This window comes from Lepisosteus platostomus, chromosome 8 (genome assembly GCF_059453375.1).
Source record: "Lepisosteus platostomus isolate fLepPlt1 chromosome 8, fLepPlt1.hap1, whole genome shotgun sequence".
Taxonomy (NCBI): Eukaryota; Metazoa; Chordata; class Actinopteri; order Semionotiformes; family Lepisosteidae; genus Lepisosteus; species Lepisosteus platostomus.
This window is the reverse complement of record NC_142618.1, coordinates 18,527,601-18,544,201: the sequence shown is the minus strand read 5'-3', so window position 1 is coordinate 18,544,201 and position 16,601 is coordinate 18,527,601. Positions and strand designations below refer to the sequence as shown.

At 47.7% G+C, this 16,601-nt stretch overlaps 1 long non-coding RNA gene and 1 gene segment (V, D, J or C); one reads left to right on the top strand and one right to left on the bottom strand.

The window, feature by feature from the left end:
* The first annotated feature begins 11,906 nt into the window (after positions 1-11,906).
* Positions 11,907-15,445, top strand: LOC148657002 (Ig kappa chain V region BS-5-like). The segment is given in 2 exon segments: positions 11,907-12,065; positions 12,869-15,445. Coding segments are annotated over 2 exon segments (435 nt in total).
* Positions 15,271-16,475, bottom strand: LOC148657001 (uncharacterized). The gene is made up of 2 exons (XR_015941053.1): positions 16,207-16,475; positions 15,271-15,990 (listed from the first exon to the last, which is right to left on the bottom strand). It is a non-coding gene; the product is annotated as an uncharacterized LOC148657001 (long non-coding RNA).
* Positions 16,476-16,601: the final 126 nt, after the last annotated feature.

Sequence of the window (16,601 nt, the reverse complement as noted above, 5' to 3'; positions counted from 1 at the left end):
AGAATATAATACACACTCACTGTGATCTATCTAGAATATTATATACAGTCTACAGTCCAGCTAGCATATACACTCACTGTGGACTATCTAGAATATAATATACAGTCTACAGTCCAGCTAGAATATACACTCACTGTGATCTATCTAGAATATTATATAGTTTACAGTCCAGCTAGCATATACACTCACTGTGGACTATCTAGAATATAATATACAGTCTACAGTCCAGCTAGCATATACACTCACTGTGGACTATCTAGAATATAATATACAGTCTACAGTCCAGCTAGAATATACACTCCCTGTGATCTATCTAGAATATTATATAGTCTACAGTCCAGCTAGCATATACACTCACTGTGGACTATCTAGAATATAATATACAGTCTACAGTCCAGCTAGAATATACACTCACTGAGATCTATCTAGAATATAATATACAGTCTACAGTCCAGCTAGAATACACACTCACTGTGATCTATCTAGAATATTATATAGTCTACAGTCCAGCTAGCATATACACTCACTGTGGACTATCTAGAATATAATATACAGTCTACAGTCCAGCTAGAATATACACTCACTGAGATCTATCTAGAATATAATATACAGTCTACAGTCCAGCTAGAATATACACTCACTGTGATCTATCTAGAATATTATATACAGTCTACAGTCCTGCTAGAATATACACTCACTGTGATCTATCTAGAATATAATACACACTCACTGTGATCTATCTAGAATATAATATACAGTCTACAGTCCAGCTAGAATATACACTCACTGTGATCTATCTAGAATATTATATACAGTCTACAGTCCTGCTAGAATATACACTCACTGTGATCTATCTAGAATATAATACACACTCACTGTGATCTATCTAGAATATAATATACAGTCTACAGTCCAGCTAGAATATACACTCACTGTGATCTATCTAGAATATTATATACAGTCTACATCCCTGTTCGCCATTGTATCTCAGGAATGGGCGACATGGTGTGACTTTGCCACTCGCGGCGATCCGGCCTGATAGCTGACTGGCCTCCCTCGAGACTAACACCCGGAATTTCTGGTTTACGTCCTAACGCAGCCCAGAGCTCCATGAAGCTTTTTTTGTCAACCAGCATACACAACGTCACTTGTCTGTGCCGGGTTGTGCTGCTGAAAGTCGCGGTTCTGCCGATTTCTGAAGTTGAAACACGTTTCGTTATCAAGATATTGCGTCTTCTTTCTTCAGGGAGTGACGTCACCCAGGTCCCCTGCGATGGCGGAAGAGTCACGTGACCGATATACTGTACAGCGGCGAAAAGGAAGAGTTTCAGTCCCAGAAGCCCCCAGAGTTAATAATTCCCCAGGGTCCGGTGGGATCTCACCATCATTGTCTCCAGGCAATGAGAGAAGAGCAGTGGTCTTCCAACAGTCCCTAAACACAGAGACAGGACCCAGAGACTGGAGAATAGCTCCTGTAACTCCTTTCTCATAAAGCAGACAGGAGACAAAACTGAACCAGGTGCTTGTAGACCAAGACACCCGACTCCTCTTGCATGTAAAGTAATGGAAACATTAGAACTGAACTAGGGGACCTGGATGAAATACACTCAGCAATGATTTAGAAAAGGTAGCTCCTGTCTCACAGCAACAACAGCAACAGATACACATAGATACACATAGGGCATATGGTATGGAGTGTTAAGATTTTCAGAAGCACTTTTGTAAAGTTCCCCAAAAACAATTAATTCTCAAGTTGTAAGGTGGCAGGCACTGAGGGAAATGTGTCTGGATAGAGAATTAGCTATTAAATCTATAACAGAGGGAACAGATAAGAGGTGAATACTCTAATTAGTGTAATGCAATTAGAGGAGTACCCCAGAGATCTGTACTGGGACCACTGATCTGATGTGGACTCTTAATTTACATCTTTGAGACGGTGTGGGGAAGCAGTTTGAGACAAACAAAATGCTGAGATTTTGGCATGACCATACAAAACTACAAAAAACAACACTCAAAATAAATACAGATTATAAACAAATAATAATCATAGACATGCAACAACACATAAACACACATCACACTCTCATTACACACAATCCACTAGCTCAATACAGGAAACAGTTACTTGGCTGTGTTTAATATGCCAATTACACAGGGAATAAAAGATTTCCTGTAGACATTTTCTTCTTGTCTTATCATCTTGTATCATGTCCTTTCATAATGTATAAACAATTAAATATCATACTCTTATATCAGTAAGACTTGAGAGCACTAGGGCACTACAAGGTATAAGAATGCACACACATCTCGATACTTTCCTATCTCAATGACTCTCTCGTGCAGTGTTAATGTCCTGTAGTGTCCAGTCAGTGTGTCTGGACTGTATTAACCCCTCTCTCTCAGTGCAGTGTTAATGTACTGTAGTGTCCAGTCAGTGTGTCTGGACTGTATTAACCCCTCTCTCTCAGTGCAGTGTTAATGTACTGTAGTGTCCAGTCAGTGTGTCTGGTCTGTATTAACCCCTCTCAGTGCAGTGTTAATGTACTGTAGTGTCCAGTCAGTGTGTCTGGTCTGTATTAACCCCTCTCAGTGCAGTGTTAATGTACTGTAGTGTCCAGTCAGTGTGTCTGGTCTGTATTAACCCCTCTCAGTGCAGTGTTAATGTCCTGTAGTGTCCAGTCAGTGTGTCTGGACTGTATTAACCCCTCTATCTCAGTGCAGTGTTAATGTACTGGAGTGTCCAGTCAGTGTGTCCTAGGATAAATTATGGGGGATTAAGTTTTGGATGTTCAAATCTTTCATTTTAGTTTCTAAACCTTAGTCTCAGCAGGGCTACTGACACCCTGGTTGTGGGTGTGAGACAGCTCAACACAGGCTAGACTGCTTGCAACAGACTTTTTATTTCTACTCTTCTTGCTTCCTCTTTGGTTTCCTGTTTGCGTTCTTTATCTCTCCTGCAGAATCAGCAGCTGTATTGACCAGTGTGGCTTTAATATTTATGAACTGAACTGTGTGTCCCATCTAAAACTTACTGGAATTCATTTGCTGCTTCTCCAGTTTTTTGCTAATCCTACTAATTTGGTATCACCTGCAAACCTGACTGGTTTACTAACAATATCAGCATCCATATCATTGATACAAATTAAAAAGAGCACTGGTCCCAGTGCAGACACCTGTGGTTCTCCACTAATTACATTACTGATATAATTAAAAACAGCACTGGTCCCAGTACAGACCCCATGGTTCTCCACTAATTACATTACTGATATAATTAAGAACTGCAGTGGTCCCAGTACAGACCCCTGTGGTTCTCCGCTAATTACATCATTGATATAATTAAGAAGACCAGCGGTTCCAGTGCAGACCCCTCTGGTACCCACTAATTGCATCACCCCAATTTGAGCTTTCCCTCCTTACCTGTACTTTGCTTTTTCTCTGGTAAACATGTTTGGGTAATAAAACTAAATTCAAGCTATTTTCATTTACATAAAAATAGTTTTACTCATTATCCACAACACTCGTCTTATGTGCAAAACTCTTAATAGAAAACTATTTAAACTGGCAGCAAAAGTCTATAACCAGCGCAAACTGGAAGTGCTGAATTCAGTCATATTAGTTTATATTGTAAATGAAATGAATTGTATCAGAACAGTAATAACTGTGCACAATACATTTTAATAATTCATACAAAATAAGAAAAAGGTTGATTCGTTAATTGGTTTGTCAAACACAAAATCATAGGCTCCAAAACACAGTTAACTGTACTTGAGTCGTGTTTTCAAGCAAATCAATCCAAGGATCTCTTCGAATGCAGGTAATGCACAAATACCACAAATCAACATGTATATAGTGTAAACACACGGATCAAACAGACAGTAAGCTGTCAACCATCTTGCTGTTCTTCTGCATGTGGCCACAATGTTCACGTCAACATCATATCCCATGTCTTTGTTTGCAAGGCAGCCTGGGAAGGGTGTCCTTCCCAGCAGCCCTGGGACTGTTGTGCTGCGTTGTCTTCACATGGTTCGTCTGTGGTTTGGATGAGGGTGACCTGCGCATAAGGGTGGTCACAAACGTGCACCGTGGGTGTGCAGAAGGGAACTGGTGCAGTACTAGTGCAGGATGGATGTGCACACTGTTCCAGTCCACACCATCCATACTAAGGCTGAGCAAGGCGAGTGTGTGACACGTCCAGGAATTTAACCCATGGCCTGTTTTGTGTGTCCCTCAGACTCTCAGGCTACAGTATTCTCAGAGGGTGCACCTCCTCGCTGTCCCTGCACATCTACTGCAGCTCTCTGCTTGGTCAGGCTGAAGCCACCTTCATCTGCGTAGAAGCGCTCCTGGATTTCAGCACCTGTGTCCAAATCCGTCACTCAGCACGACAGGAAGCAGTCTTGCTCATTTCAAGGACCAGTGTGACAGTCACACATCTGTACTGTTACTCTACTTACAGCAGTCTAACAGCATTTGACTGCTGGATATGTCACACATCAACATTATTTTACCTTCTGTGTCTTCACTAGTTCCTCATTTCAGTGTGCATGTGCATGTCAGTGCACATTGTCGTGGAATTTTATCAAAGGGGAGCCCGGAGAGGTATTCTCATTCACTCAGAAAGGTCTTTATTCATATTGCAATATGGGAAAAAGACATCACTGGTCTGTGCAGGGAAGTGAAGGCTGATTCAAAAGCAAGCAGGGAGAGCCCCTTGTTTTCTATCTTTTTTAAGCTCATGCAACACTTCAAGGACAGGCGAAGCAATAATTTTCCATTCCTTATGGGTTTCTGCTTTAAGCAAAGAAAAGAGTAGTTATTCAAATAGTTTCTCGTACTCCCTTTTTCAAGCAGCAGAGATAAACATTATTAAAACATCCCGTGCCCTTGACGAGCTGGGTGCTATCACACTTTGTTCTAAGAATCCAGCTGCTTCTGCAACACAGCTCTGCTCGTAAAGAACATTTTTAAGGATAAAACACCATTTTCTCAGTAACTTTCCATTACAGCATGTATTTGTGTGCACCTGTGTTTGTGTGTGTGTGCTTAGCAATGCACATGTACAGTATGTGTTTGCACCTTGTGTGTACATCTGTGTGCTCGTCAGTGCACTGTATGCGTGTGTGTACCTGTGTATGTTTGTGTGCTCGTCAGTGCACATGCATGTTTGTGTGCACTTGTGTGTGCGTGTGTATGTGTGTGAATGAGTGCACATGGAAGAACTTGCTGTGAGAGTGACTGTGGCGAGAAGCGCTGCAGAGGGAGACAGACTGTTGGGTCCTGCACGGGCGCATGCTATTATCTCGGGCGCGCGAATGTCCCTGTGGACTCGGGCAGCTGGCGGTCGTACCTCTGATCGTGCCCAGGAGATACTTGGGGGAAACGTCTGTCCCATCACTGCCACGTCTTCCTGAGCCACCCACAGACAGCGATCGAGACAGGCCGCAGAGCGCAGCCGGTCCTCCGGTCTCTTACTGTGGGCTGCCATCCTGTGGGCAGGTTTGTTACCACATGCTACAGACTCAACAGACACATCTGAATCCGTTTTATCGTGTGAAAGTACTAACCAGCTTGCCTCCACTTAGCCACCAGCCTGAGCAGCACACCTAAAGTGAACGCAGTTTAACTGAAACTCTGATGCAAGATACCGGATATGCACGCACAGCTCTTATGTTAGATCTTAAAATGATAGTTTTTTATTTCTCCCTCACTATTAATAGATGATGACAATACGAGTGCAGAAGTGTTGTCCTCTCTGAGCCCTGCAGAGATTGCGTCTGCTTCGTGAAACCTTGCCTTCTTGCTGCTGTCTGCTCGTGTTGTCTGGATCAGGATAAGCCACAGGGTCTTGCTCATGGCTCTGGACGGCCCCGCGTTTCAGCTGATCTTACTGGCCCTGGTCAGCGTCTGGATGCTGGTTTCCTTGAATTCCAGCGGCGGTATCCGGGAGTGCAGGAAGACTCTGGCCATGCCGGTGCTGGAGGTCCTGCCAGGCGGCGGCTGGGACAACCTGCGCAACCTGGACATGGGCCGGGTGATGGACGTCAGCTACGCCCTGTGCCAGACCACCGAGGACGGCGCCTACCTCATCCCGGACGACGTGTTCGTGGTGCCGCAGAAGGTCAGCAACGTGGAGACGCACTCGGAGCTCATCGAGAGCTGGCTGCAGCAGAGCAGCTCGGTGGCCCGCTCTATCAACGCCGACGTGTCGTTCCTGGGCGTGCTGAACGGCAAGTTCTCCGCCGAGAGCCAGAGGATGAAGACGCACCAGGTGCGCGAGAGCTCCGTCACCGCCCGCGTGCAGGTGAGAGGCCGGGGAGGGGCGGAGGGAGTCAGGAGACAGGTGTTTTACAAAGGGTCTCCCAAGAGGTGATAGACAGATGCCATCGTTCACTCCTACATTTGGCTCTAAAGCAGAAGCATTTCTGAGTGACTGCGTATCTGCTCACAGCAGGGACATGAAACAGCCACAAAAACTACAACAGGGGCTTTGTACCTCATAAGTTTAAGGTTTTTTACAGAGAGTTCTGTTCCTGTGCTTTTCCTCTTGCGCTTGACTTTCAAAAGTAAAGAAAATGTGTTTAAAAATACAGAATACACAGCTGGACTCTGTTTGATGTGTTTTTCTTTTATTTAATGGGCTTCTGGAAATCTCTGTGTTTAGATCTGTTTCTCATAATTCTTTCTGTGCTTGTGTGTATCATTGGATGTCCTTGGTCCGTGCCTGTGTGTGTCCTGTGTGTGTGCGTCTTCCTGCGTCCTGTGTTTGTGTCTGTGCATGTTAACCTTCTTATCTGTGTTTGCACACCCTGTGTATGTTTAGGTTATTGTCAATGTGTTTGTGTTTCCGTGCAGGTCCCATATGTCTGTGTATGTCCTGTCCTGTGAGTGTTTTGTGTGTCTGTGTGTGTCCTGTTCTGTGAGTGTTTTGTGTGTGTCTGTGCATGTCCTGTGCTGTCATTGAGAGATGCCATTCTCCTCCTAACTCAGCCTGCGTTTTCTTACTGTGAAGATTTCCTAGGACTCCACTTGAAATCACCTGGATGAACACAAAGTATGTGTTTGTTCTATTGTGATCACAAGTGTGCAGAAAATTACCCCCAAATAAATCCAGTATCTTATTGTACTTATCATTCATAATAATTTCACAACCACAAACACAATTTGTTCGACTGAAAAAAAAACATTCAGAGAAAAATGTAAATGCAGGGAATGAATAGTATATAATTATTTCCTTCTTTGAACAAATTGAAAACCCGTTACCTTAAATCTTTAAGAACAGAAGAGATGAGAGGAAGCCATTCAGCCTATACAGGTAGTCCAGGGATCTATCACAGCTGTTTCCTGAAAGATGTCAAGGTATCAGCTTCAACAACAACATGGCTTGGCAGCTTGTTCCACACCCCCACCACCCTTTGTGTACAGAAAAGCCTCCTCATCCAGCTGTTTAACGAATGATGCCACCCCAGAGTGGGCATTCACCCCTGTCTCCTGTCCACTAACCATTTCAAAATCCAGATCCGTGCTTTACCTTGAGATTTCGTGTTTTACGGCGCACTTGATCAGAAGCTTTCCAAAAGTGGAAAGGTACCATATTGAAGGTCCAGGACTGCGGCTGTTCCTTCCTGGCCTGCCCACTCTGTTGAAGAGACGGGGCGGGAAGGAGATGCTGGGGCGGTGAAGGTCTGAAATGATCCCGGGCCCTGATTTCGACTTATTTCTCATTGAACCGCACGGCGCTGTCGTCTCGTGGAATCGCGCGTGGCTGCAGGGTTTCGGAGCCGCCGCTAGAGGGAGCGCTCGAGCTGTGCCAGGTCACTTTTTTGGAGGAAGGAGAGGCTGCACCGCTGGGAGCACTGTTTTTAGGTAGTAATGTATGCGGATGTCATTTCACATATTTTCATATTTTTTATATAAACGGGGTTGGGGTTGTTTTTAATCTCAGTGCAAATCGCAAATTTCATTGTGTAAGAGTTTACAGCATCTCAAATCCCTCAGATCAGAAGAGAGCGGAGAAACTAGACTCTCCCAGTAAAAAGGCCCTTATGTTTGAAAACACTACTTGGAAGAGCACTTAAAACTGAGAACATGAGTCATGTCTTTACACAAAGGGTGGTGGGAGTGTGGACCAAGCTGCTCAGCCATATTGTTGAGGCCGATACCCTGGTTTCTTTCAGGGAACAGCTAGATGAGATCCTTGATTCAATTAGCAACTGAAAACCAAATGGCCTCTCGTTTGTAACCGTCCACACGCTTCATGTTGAGCTACGGACAATATTTAAATCTTGAGCTACAGACAATATAACAATTTGCTTCCGCAGATGTAGGACAATTCCGGAACAAAACCTGATTGAAAGTGTAAGACCTGGTCGAGTCCCTTCCTGGTGAAAGAGCCCTGCTCGTTTTTACTGTTTTTTTAGCCGAATCACATTGCGCTCCTATCCAATTTTTGCTTAATATACTTTACTGGAATATTTGTTTACATGTAATAAGCTTATAGACAATAAGCTTCTCGGGGTGACAGGTAAGTGCCGCGAGAGACGAAGTCCCTTGTCAGCGAGCGGGACGGTTACCCTGGTAACAGAAGTGACGCGGAACTCCCGCGAATCCCGTGCCTACCTCGTGGAACCGGACATGTTAAATATTAATATTTTTACTTCTTCTCCCAATGGGTAACAAGTTTGTCCTTGGGATAAATATGTTTGTTGTTGAAAGAGTATGAATCAGCACTCATGCTCTTTGCAGCATTTAACCAGCCTCACCTCGGAGCCACTGGTGACCGCTAAGCACTTCATTATCCCGGATCATTGCTGAACCCAAACAGCGCTGCTCGAGTTTAGATGAAATGTAGATCGACCGCTGTCGAGTTCTTCTATTCAGAACGCAGTGGTGGTAGTATCAGTGCCGGTAATTACAGTGGTACAGTATTGAAAAGAGAAGAACAGAAACACAACGTCCAGCCCCACCTGGATGATGCTCCAGTCTGCTCACACACACCAGCTCTCAGTGGGGAGGAGAGCAGGGTGATGAAGCCACTTCAGAGAGGGGGATTATTAGGAGGCCATGATGGGTAAAGGCCAGGGGGAAATTTGCCCAGGACACCGGGGTAACACCCCTACTCTTCTCGAAATTACGAGAAATTATAGTAGCTGTACTAATTGTAGTATCAGTGGTAATGGAGTTTTTAACGGAAGCTCGGGAGGGATGAAGGCAGCCGGACTAATTAAACTCAGCTGCTGCAACTCGCGTTCAGCGCTCAGTCTGCATGTATACCACACGTCACCCTCCCGTCTCCCTCGCTCGTGTTCCGCGTCGCGTCTCCCCCCTCCTCGGTCACAAGGGGGCCCTCTCCTCCCCGTCCAGGGGCCGGAAGCTTGGCCCTCAGCCAAGGGGGCTCGACCAAGTCTTCACATCTCAAACAACCACAGTTCTACCTGCTCCCACGCTTCGGCGGCTGTATTGTAGCTGTAGTGTTAGAGGTGGTCATTGTAGCAGTGGAACTCAGGGGTCATTGTAGTATTAGTGCTAGCAATTGTAGTCATAGTAGTAGTGGTAATAATAATAATAATAATAATAATAATAATTGCTTACACTTGTATAGCGCTTTTCTGGACACTCAACTCAAAGCGCTTTACAGGTAATGGGGTCTCCCCTCCACCACCACCAATGTGCAGCCCCACCTGGATGATGCGACTGGAGCCATAGTGCGCCAGAATGCTCACCTCACATCAGCTCTCAGTGGGGAGGAGAGCAGAGTAATGCAGCCAATTCATAGATTTATTGGTAGATTGGTAGTAACTGGTAGTTGTAATTGTAGTATTAGTGCTCGCAATTGTAGTAGTAGCAGTAGGACGTTTAGCGGTATTAGTGGTAGCAAGACTAGCAGTAGTGGCGGTAGTAACTGTAATGGTAGTAATTGCAGTGTGGTTGTAGTAGCAGCAGGACCAGTAGCGCTGTACTGTTAAACTGACAGATCTGTTGAAGTGTCCCAGCGTCTTCTGACTTGTTAATATCTTTAGCGTATTCAGGTCACCAAAGTACTGCTCTATTTTCAGATACACGAGCCGTTAGGTCTCCTCGCTCGCAATGTGGGTCAGGTGTCGACAGCTGCGTCAGTAGATGTTTTTAAGCTTCTTTTAGCAAGTTGCTTTCTGTTTGAGCTGTTTTTGTGTTCGCCCCCACCGAAGAGGCGCGGTGTTTTTGCTGGAGACGGGAAGCGGTTTGTTGAACAACAGGATGCGGAGCCTCGAGCTCGCTGCGCAGGTGCCGCGCGCGGGCCAGCTGTAACCACACGGCGATGACGTACTGGCTCGCTTAACCGCGCTCGAGCTGTGTGATCGTCTGCGTAACACAGATAACAGACTATACGCTGCGAGCGCGCACAGTCTGCGGTGGACCCTGCAACTTACACTCTTCATAAGAATGAAAGGGAGCATTTATGCTTCAGGCTGCGTTACGTGCAACAGAAGAACTCAATTTTCTATGTCATATACTCGCACTGTGCACTGCAGCCTCCTATTCAAACTCTTGCACTATTCATTTACTGTATATAGTTACGTTAAAAATGCATTACGATGCAGGTGACACTTCTTACATAAGGTATATAAAAAGTAGTTAAATGCGGTTAATTGAATTCTGTCTCTTGCGCACAGGTGTACGGCCAGGTGGGCTATAACCATTTTATTCCCAAGAGACCTTTTGCAAGATTATTAGTGTAACACGCTGCACTTCTTTACAGTTGACACAGGGTCACCGGGTCTCTGTCTTTGTGTGTTCTCTTCTCTGGCTCGTTTGCTTGTTTCTCTCTGTCTGCCCCCTCTCGCCTTCTCTCCCTGCCCCTGTCTCCCTCCCTGCCTCTCTCCAGTTCAATGTCCTTCAGATTCGGACAGCTTTCTGTTTTTATCCTGGACAGGCAGGCTGTACTTCGTCAGGGTCTGTTTCTCTTTGCTGTCTCTCACCCTGCTCCGATACTCGGCTAGTGTGCGTCGTCTGTGTAGGGCCCTGTAACCCCACTATATAGAGGAATGGGTTGGATCACACTTTCAGATATTCGTCGGCAGATTTTAATGGGGGTGGGGCGGGTTGATGTTGTAGTGCTTCTAAGGAAGCAGAAAGCCCTGAGTGCCGTCTCCTTCAGTCCCCACAGTGCCATCACTGCTCGGACAGCAGTGCCAAGCTCTGCTGCAGCCTGTGTTCTGGGTCCGGATGGACTGGCAGTGCCCAGGTGTGACAGTACTGCACCAGCAGTGCCAGGCTCTGCTCCAGCCTGTGTTCTGAGTCCAGATGGGCTGGAAATGCCCAGTACTGACAGTACTGCACCAGCAGTGGCCAGGTCTGAGAGTACTGCTCCAGCAGTGCCAGGCTCTACTGAAGCCCCTGCTCTGGGTCCAGATGGACTGGCAGTGCCCAGGTCTGAGAGTACTGCTCCAGCAGTGCCAGGCTCTACTGAAGCCCCTGCTCTGGGTCCAGATGGACTGGCAGTGCCCAGGTCTGAGAGTACTGCTCCAGCAGTGCCAGGCTCTACTGAAGCCCCTGCTCTGGGTCCAGATGGACTGGCAGTGCCCAGGTCTGAGAGTACTGCTCCAGCAGTGCCAGGCTCTACTGAAGCCCCTGCTCTGGGTCCAGATGGACTGGCAGTGCCCAGGTCTGTGAGTACTGCTCCAGCAGTGCCAGGCTCTACTGAAGCCCCTGCTCTGGGTCCAGATGGACTGGCAGTGCCCGGGTCTGAGAGTACTGCTCCTGCAGTGCCAGGCTGTGGGCGACAGCAGGACCAGGTCATCTGTTTCTCTCTGTGTGTCTCCGGGTGAGTGAGCGCGTGGGTCGACCTGAAACAGAGCGCGCGGGTTCAGCACCTGCGCAGTTTCCGTTACGCGGGAGAGAGAGAGAGACAGCGAGACGGGGGGGAGAGGGAGGGGGACATACAGCAGATTTACACCCACGGAGAGAGACAGACTGAGAGAAGCAAGAGGTTCCCAGCAGACCTGATCGCGCACCCGGGATGGCCACGACGGGCTCGCACCAGACCCGCGCTCTGCTCCTCGCGGTCGCGGCGCTGCTCGCGCTGCCCTGTAAGTATCCCACGAGGCGGATATCCCCCGGAGGGGCCGAGCCCGACCGCGCCTCGCGCCGGCCTGTGTGTCTCGGGGTGTCTGCCGAGGCTCAGAGCGGTCGCGACGGTTATTCAGTGTCTCTCCGCGCTGTCCTCTCTCAGTCGCCGGCGGCCAGCAGCAAGTCAGCGCCACCCAGAAGCCCACCGGGCCGCAGCTGCTCAAACCCGGCGACAGCATGAAGCTCCAGTGCAGCACGGAGTCCGACAGCAACAGCCTGATGTGGTACCGACACCGCCGGCCCGACACGGGCAGAGCGACGGGGCTGGAGCTGCTGTCCTTCTCCTACACTTCGACCTCCGACACCGAGCTGAAGGACGCCCCGCAGGACGTGCGGGACCGAATCGAGTCCGTCCGGACCAGAGCCGAGCTGAGCCTGACCGTGAAGGACCTGCGGCCCGCGGACAGCGCGTGGTACTACTGCGCAGCCAGAGACACACGGCGGCGCGAGAGAGGCGCGGGTCCGTGCAGGAACAGCCGCGCCGCTCGCGACAGGGGAAAGGGCGCGTTTTCTTTTCTTTTTTTAACAAAAAGAGGCTTCACTCGGACATAAACTCGGAGGAACAAGAAGAGGCGCACGGCTCTTCATTAACAGGCTGGAGGGAAAACTCTCCTCACCCAAAGTCGTCTCGCGTGTCGGTTCTGCCCTTTCCCGCCAGCTTTTACACCGTCTGTCCCCCGGTTCTTACTCACTGTACCCCGATAATCTCTCACCGGTGTGTCTCTGTCCTCCCCAACTCCCCCCCCCCCTGCTTATGTTACAGCCTGTCGGTCCCAGACGAACGTCCTGGTCTCTCAGTTCCCAGCGTCCGCCGTTACCGAGCCCAGCGGCGGTTCCGTGAGCTTCTCGTGCACCGTGAACCAGGCCAACTATAACTTCTTCTGGTACCGCCAGATTCCTGGCGGGGCCGAGCTGGTACCGCTGCTGGAGTTCTACTCCTATGACAAAGAACAAGCCAGCGAGAAGTCGCAGGACCCCAGCCTGGGGTCCCGGATCGGTTCGGTCCGGCTGAGCGACCGGTCGGTGAACCTGACGCTGTCCGGGCTGCTGGGGAACGACTCGGCGCTGTACCTGTGCGCGAGCCGAGACACACAGCGCTGCCGGCGCGCGGGAGGGGCGTGCAGATAAGAGCGAGGGCGCTCGGGGATCGTGAGCACGTGAGCCAGTACAGCAGCTGTCCTGTACTGTAAAAGTCTATATTCCCCTGTTATCTCCTGTCCCTGTGTCTCCTGTCCTGTACTGTAAAAGTCTATATTCCCCTGTTATCTCCTGTCCCTGTGTCTCCTGTCCTGTACTGTAAAACGGTCTATATTCCCCTGTTATCTCCTGTCCCTGTGTCTCCTGTCCTGTACTGTAAAAGTCTATATTCCCCTGTTATCTCCTGTCCCTGTGTCTCCTGTCCTGTACTGTAAAACGGTCTATATTCCCCTGTTATCTCCTGTCCCTGTGTCTCCTGTCCTGTACTGTAAAAGTCTATATTCCCCTGTTATCTCGTCTCCCTGTGTCTCCTGTCCTGTACTGTAAAACGGTCTATATTCCCCTGTTATCTCCTGTCCCTGTGTCTCCTGTCCTGTACTGTAAAAGTCTATATTCCCCTGTTATCTCCTGTCCCTGTGTCTCCTGTCCTGTACTGTAAAAGTCTATATTCCCCTGTTATCTCCTGTCCCTGTGTCTCCTGTCCTGTACTGTAAAAGTCTATATTCCCCTGTTATCTCCTGTCCCTGTGTCTCCTGTCCTGTACTGTAAAAGTCTATATTCCCCTGTTATCTCCTGTCCCTGTGTCTCCTGTCCTGTACTGTAAAAGTCTATATTCCCCTGTTATCTCCTGTCCCTGTGTCTCCTGTCCTGTACTGTAAAAGTCTATATTCCCCTGTTATCTCCTGTCCCTGTGTCTCCTGTCCTGTACTGTAAAAGTCTATATTCCCCTGTTATCTCCTGTCCCTGTGTCTCCTGTCCTGTACTGTAGAACAGTCTATATTCCCCTGTTATCTCGTCTCCCTGTGTCTCCTGTCCTGTACTGTAGAACAGTCTATATTTCCCTGTTATCTCCTCTCACTGTGTCTCCTGTCCTGTACTGTAAAACAGTCTATATTCCCCTGTTATCTCCTCTCACTGTGTCTCCTGTCCTGTACTGTAGAACAGTTTATATTCCCCTGTTATCTTGTCTCCCTGTGTCTCCTGTTCTGTACTGTAAAACAGTCTATACTCCCCTGTTATCTCCTCTCACTGTGTCTCCTGTCCTGTACTGTATGTTACTATTTTTCACACCTGATCCTTTATGTTACCAGGTAAGTCAGTTACTGTACATGTGCTTGCATGTCTCTTATTTCCTGTAGGTGTTAACTGGAGAGTGAGTGGTACAGTACATGCAGTTAGTTCACTGTAGTGTCATGTGCAGATCATTCAGTCTCTTCTCAGATATCTGGGTGGGAACACACTTGTACATGAATGTAGCAGTTTAGAAGCTGTGTTCCTCTCTTGGAGGTGATCCCATCATGTGAGGACTGACACAGTGTATAGGACCTATATCTAAGGTGGGGATCGGCACTACTGTGTCACAGCTATGGAGTCCTGGGTTCGATTAATGTTCGAGGCCTGTGCCTGCGTGGAGTCTATATGTTCCCCTTCAGTGTTTTGTCTTCATGTGGAGCCCCTGGGGCTGCTGCTCGAAACGTTTAGGTGAACTTGCGTCGCCATGGTGATAGTCAGCTAAATTTGTCACACCAGGTAAGTGTCAGTCACAGTATCTGATGAAAAAACAGACGTCTTTTTGAGGTTAAGCACAGTTGAAACCGGTGCTTCTGAAACCTAAAAACACAAACAGTTCGTGATAGAGCCCATTGTGGCTTCTCCAGTACCTGGAAGGCTGAGATGAGACATATGGGGGTTATTGATTGAGACCTTTTCTTCCAGCTGCTTGTCAGGCACATTACTGTCCAGATAAAACCCAGGCAAAGCCTGATATCTGCCTTCTGATATCAGAGTTAGATTGTTCTACTTCTCTCTTCACTGATACCCCAGTACCCCAGTACAGTACCATAGTACCCCAGTACTGACTCAGTAGCCCAGTACAGTACTCCAGTAATGACTCTCTACTCCAGTACAGTACCGTAGTACCCCAGTACTGACTCAGTAGCCCAGTACAGTACTCCAGTACTGACTCTGTACCCCAGTACAGTACCGTAGTACCCCAGTACTGACTCAGTAGCCCAGTACAGTACTCCAGTACTGACTCTGTACCCCAGTACAGTACCATACTACCCCAGTAATGACTCAGTAGCCCAGTACAGTGTTATTTGTTGTTAACAGAAATAAAATTAAACTTTAAATACTGTGTAAATTGCATTCTACCTGTTTGTGTTTATTTAAATTTAATTATATACAAGTGATTTTTTCTCAGTGCCTCTTTGATTGAGATTTTCCTGTTCCTGCAGTTTTTTCCCAGATGTATTTATTTCAATCTTCAACCACTTTTCTGCTACTCAGCACTTCAAGGGATTCTTGTGAAACATCAATATAAGAATAACTATTGTTGGACTCCCTGTGCAGTCTGCGTGGAGTTTGTATGTTCTCCCCAGTCTGAAGCCTTACTGGTGTGTTAATTGGCTTCTGTGAAAGCTGTCCCTTGTGTGAGTGTGTGTGTCTGTGTGTGCCCTGCCATGGACTGGCGTCCTGCCCAGGGAGTGACCCGCCTTGTGCTTGTAGCTCGTCGGGACAGCCTTCAGCGCCTCTTCGACCCTGAATCTAACCCTGAGATGGTTAGAAAATGGATGGGCTCACTGTTATCTCCTCTCACTGTGTCTCCTGTCCTGTACTGTAACTGTCTGTCTCACCTGTCCTATTCCTGTTATCTCCTCTCACTGTGTCTCCTGTCCTGTCCTGTATCTGTCTATATTCCCCTGTTATCTCCTCTCACTGTCTCCTGTCCTGTGCCTGTTTGTATCACCTGCTCTATTCCTGTTATCTCCTCTCACTGTGTCTCCTGTCCTGTACCTGTCTATATTCCCCTGTTATCTCCTCTCACTGTCTCCTGTCCTGTGCCTGTTTGTATCACCTGCTCTATTCCTGTTATCTCCTCTCACTGTGTCTCCTGTCCTGTACCTGTCTATATTCCCCTGTTATCTCCTCTCTCTCTCCTGTCCTGTAGTCTAACTGTATCACCTGCTCTATTCCTGTTATCTCCTCTCACTGTGTCTCCTGTCCTGTCCTGTACCTGTCTGTATCCCCCTGTTATCTCCTCTCCCTGTCCTTGCCCATGTATTCCTCATGTCTTGTGTATCCTCCTGTCGATTCTGCACATGTCTGTCTGAACTGACGGACTCGGTGCCGGTGTCGCACCCAGTTTAGTCTCCCCTGGAAATCTGCATCACATCACCCCCACCTCCCCCTCCCCACTCCCGACATGTTACGACAGTTTGGTTTTCTCAGCCTCCACATATAAAACGATTTACAAGTGACACATAAGCATAAAAGGCGCGCAGAGCCTTAGTGTGCGC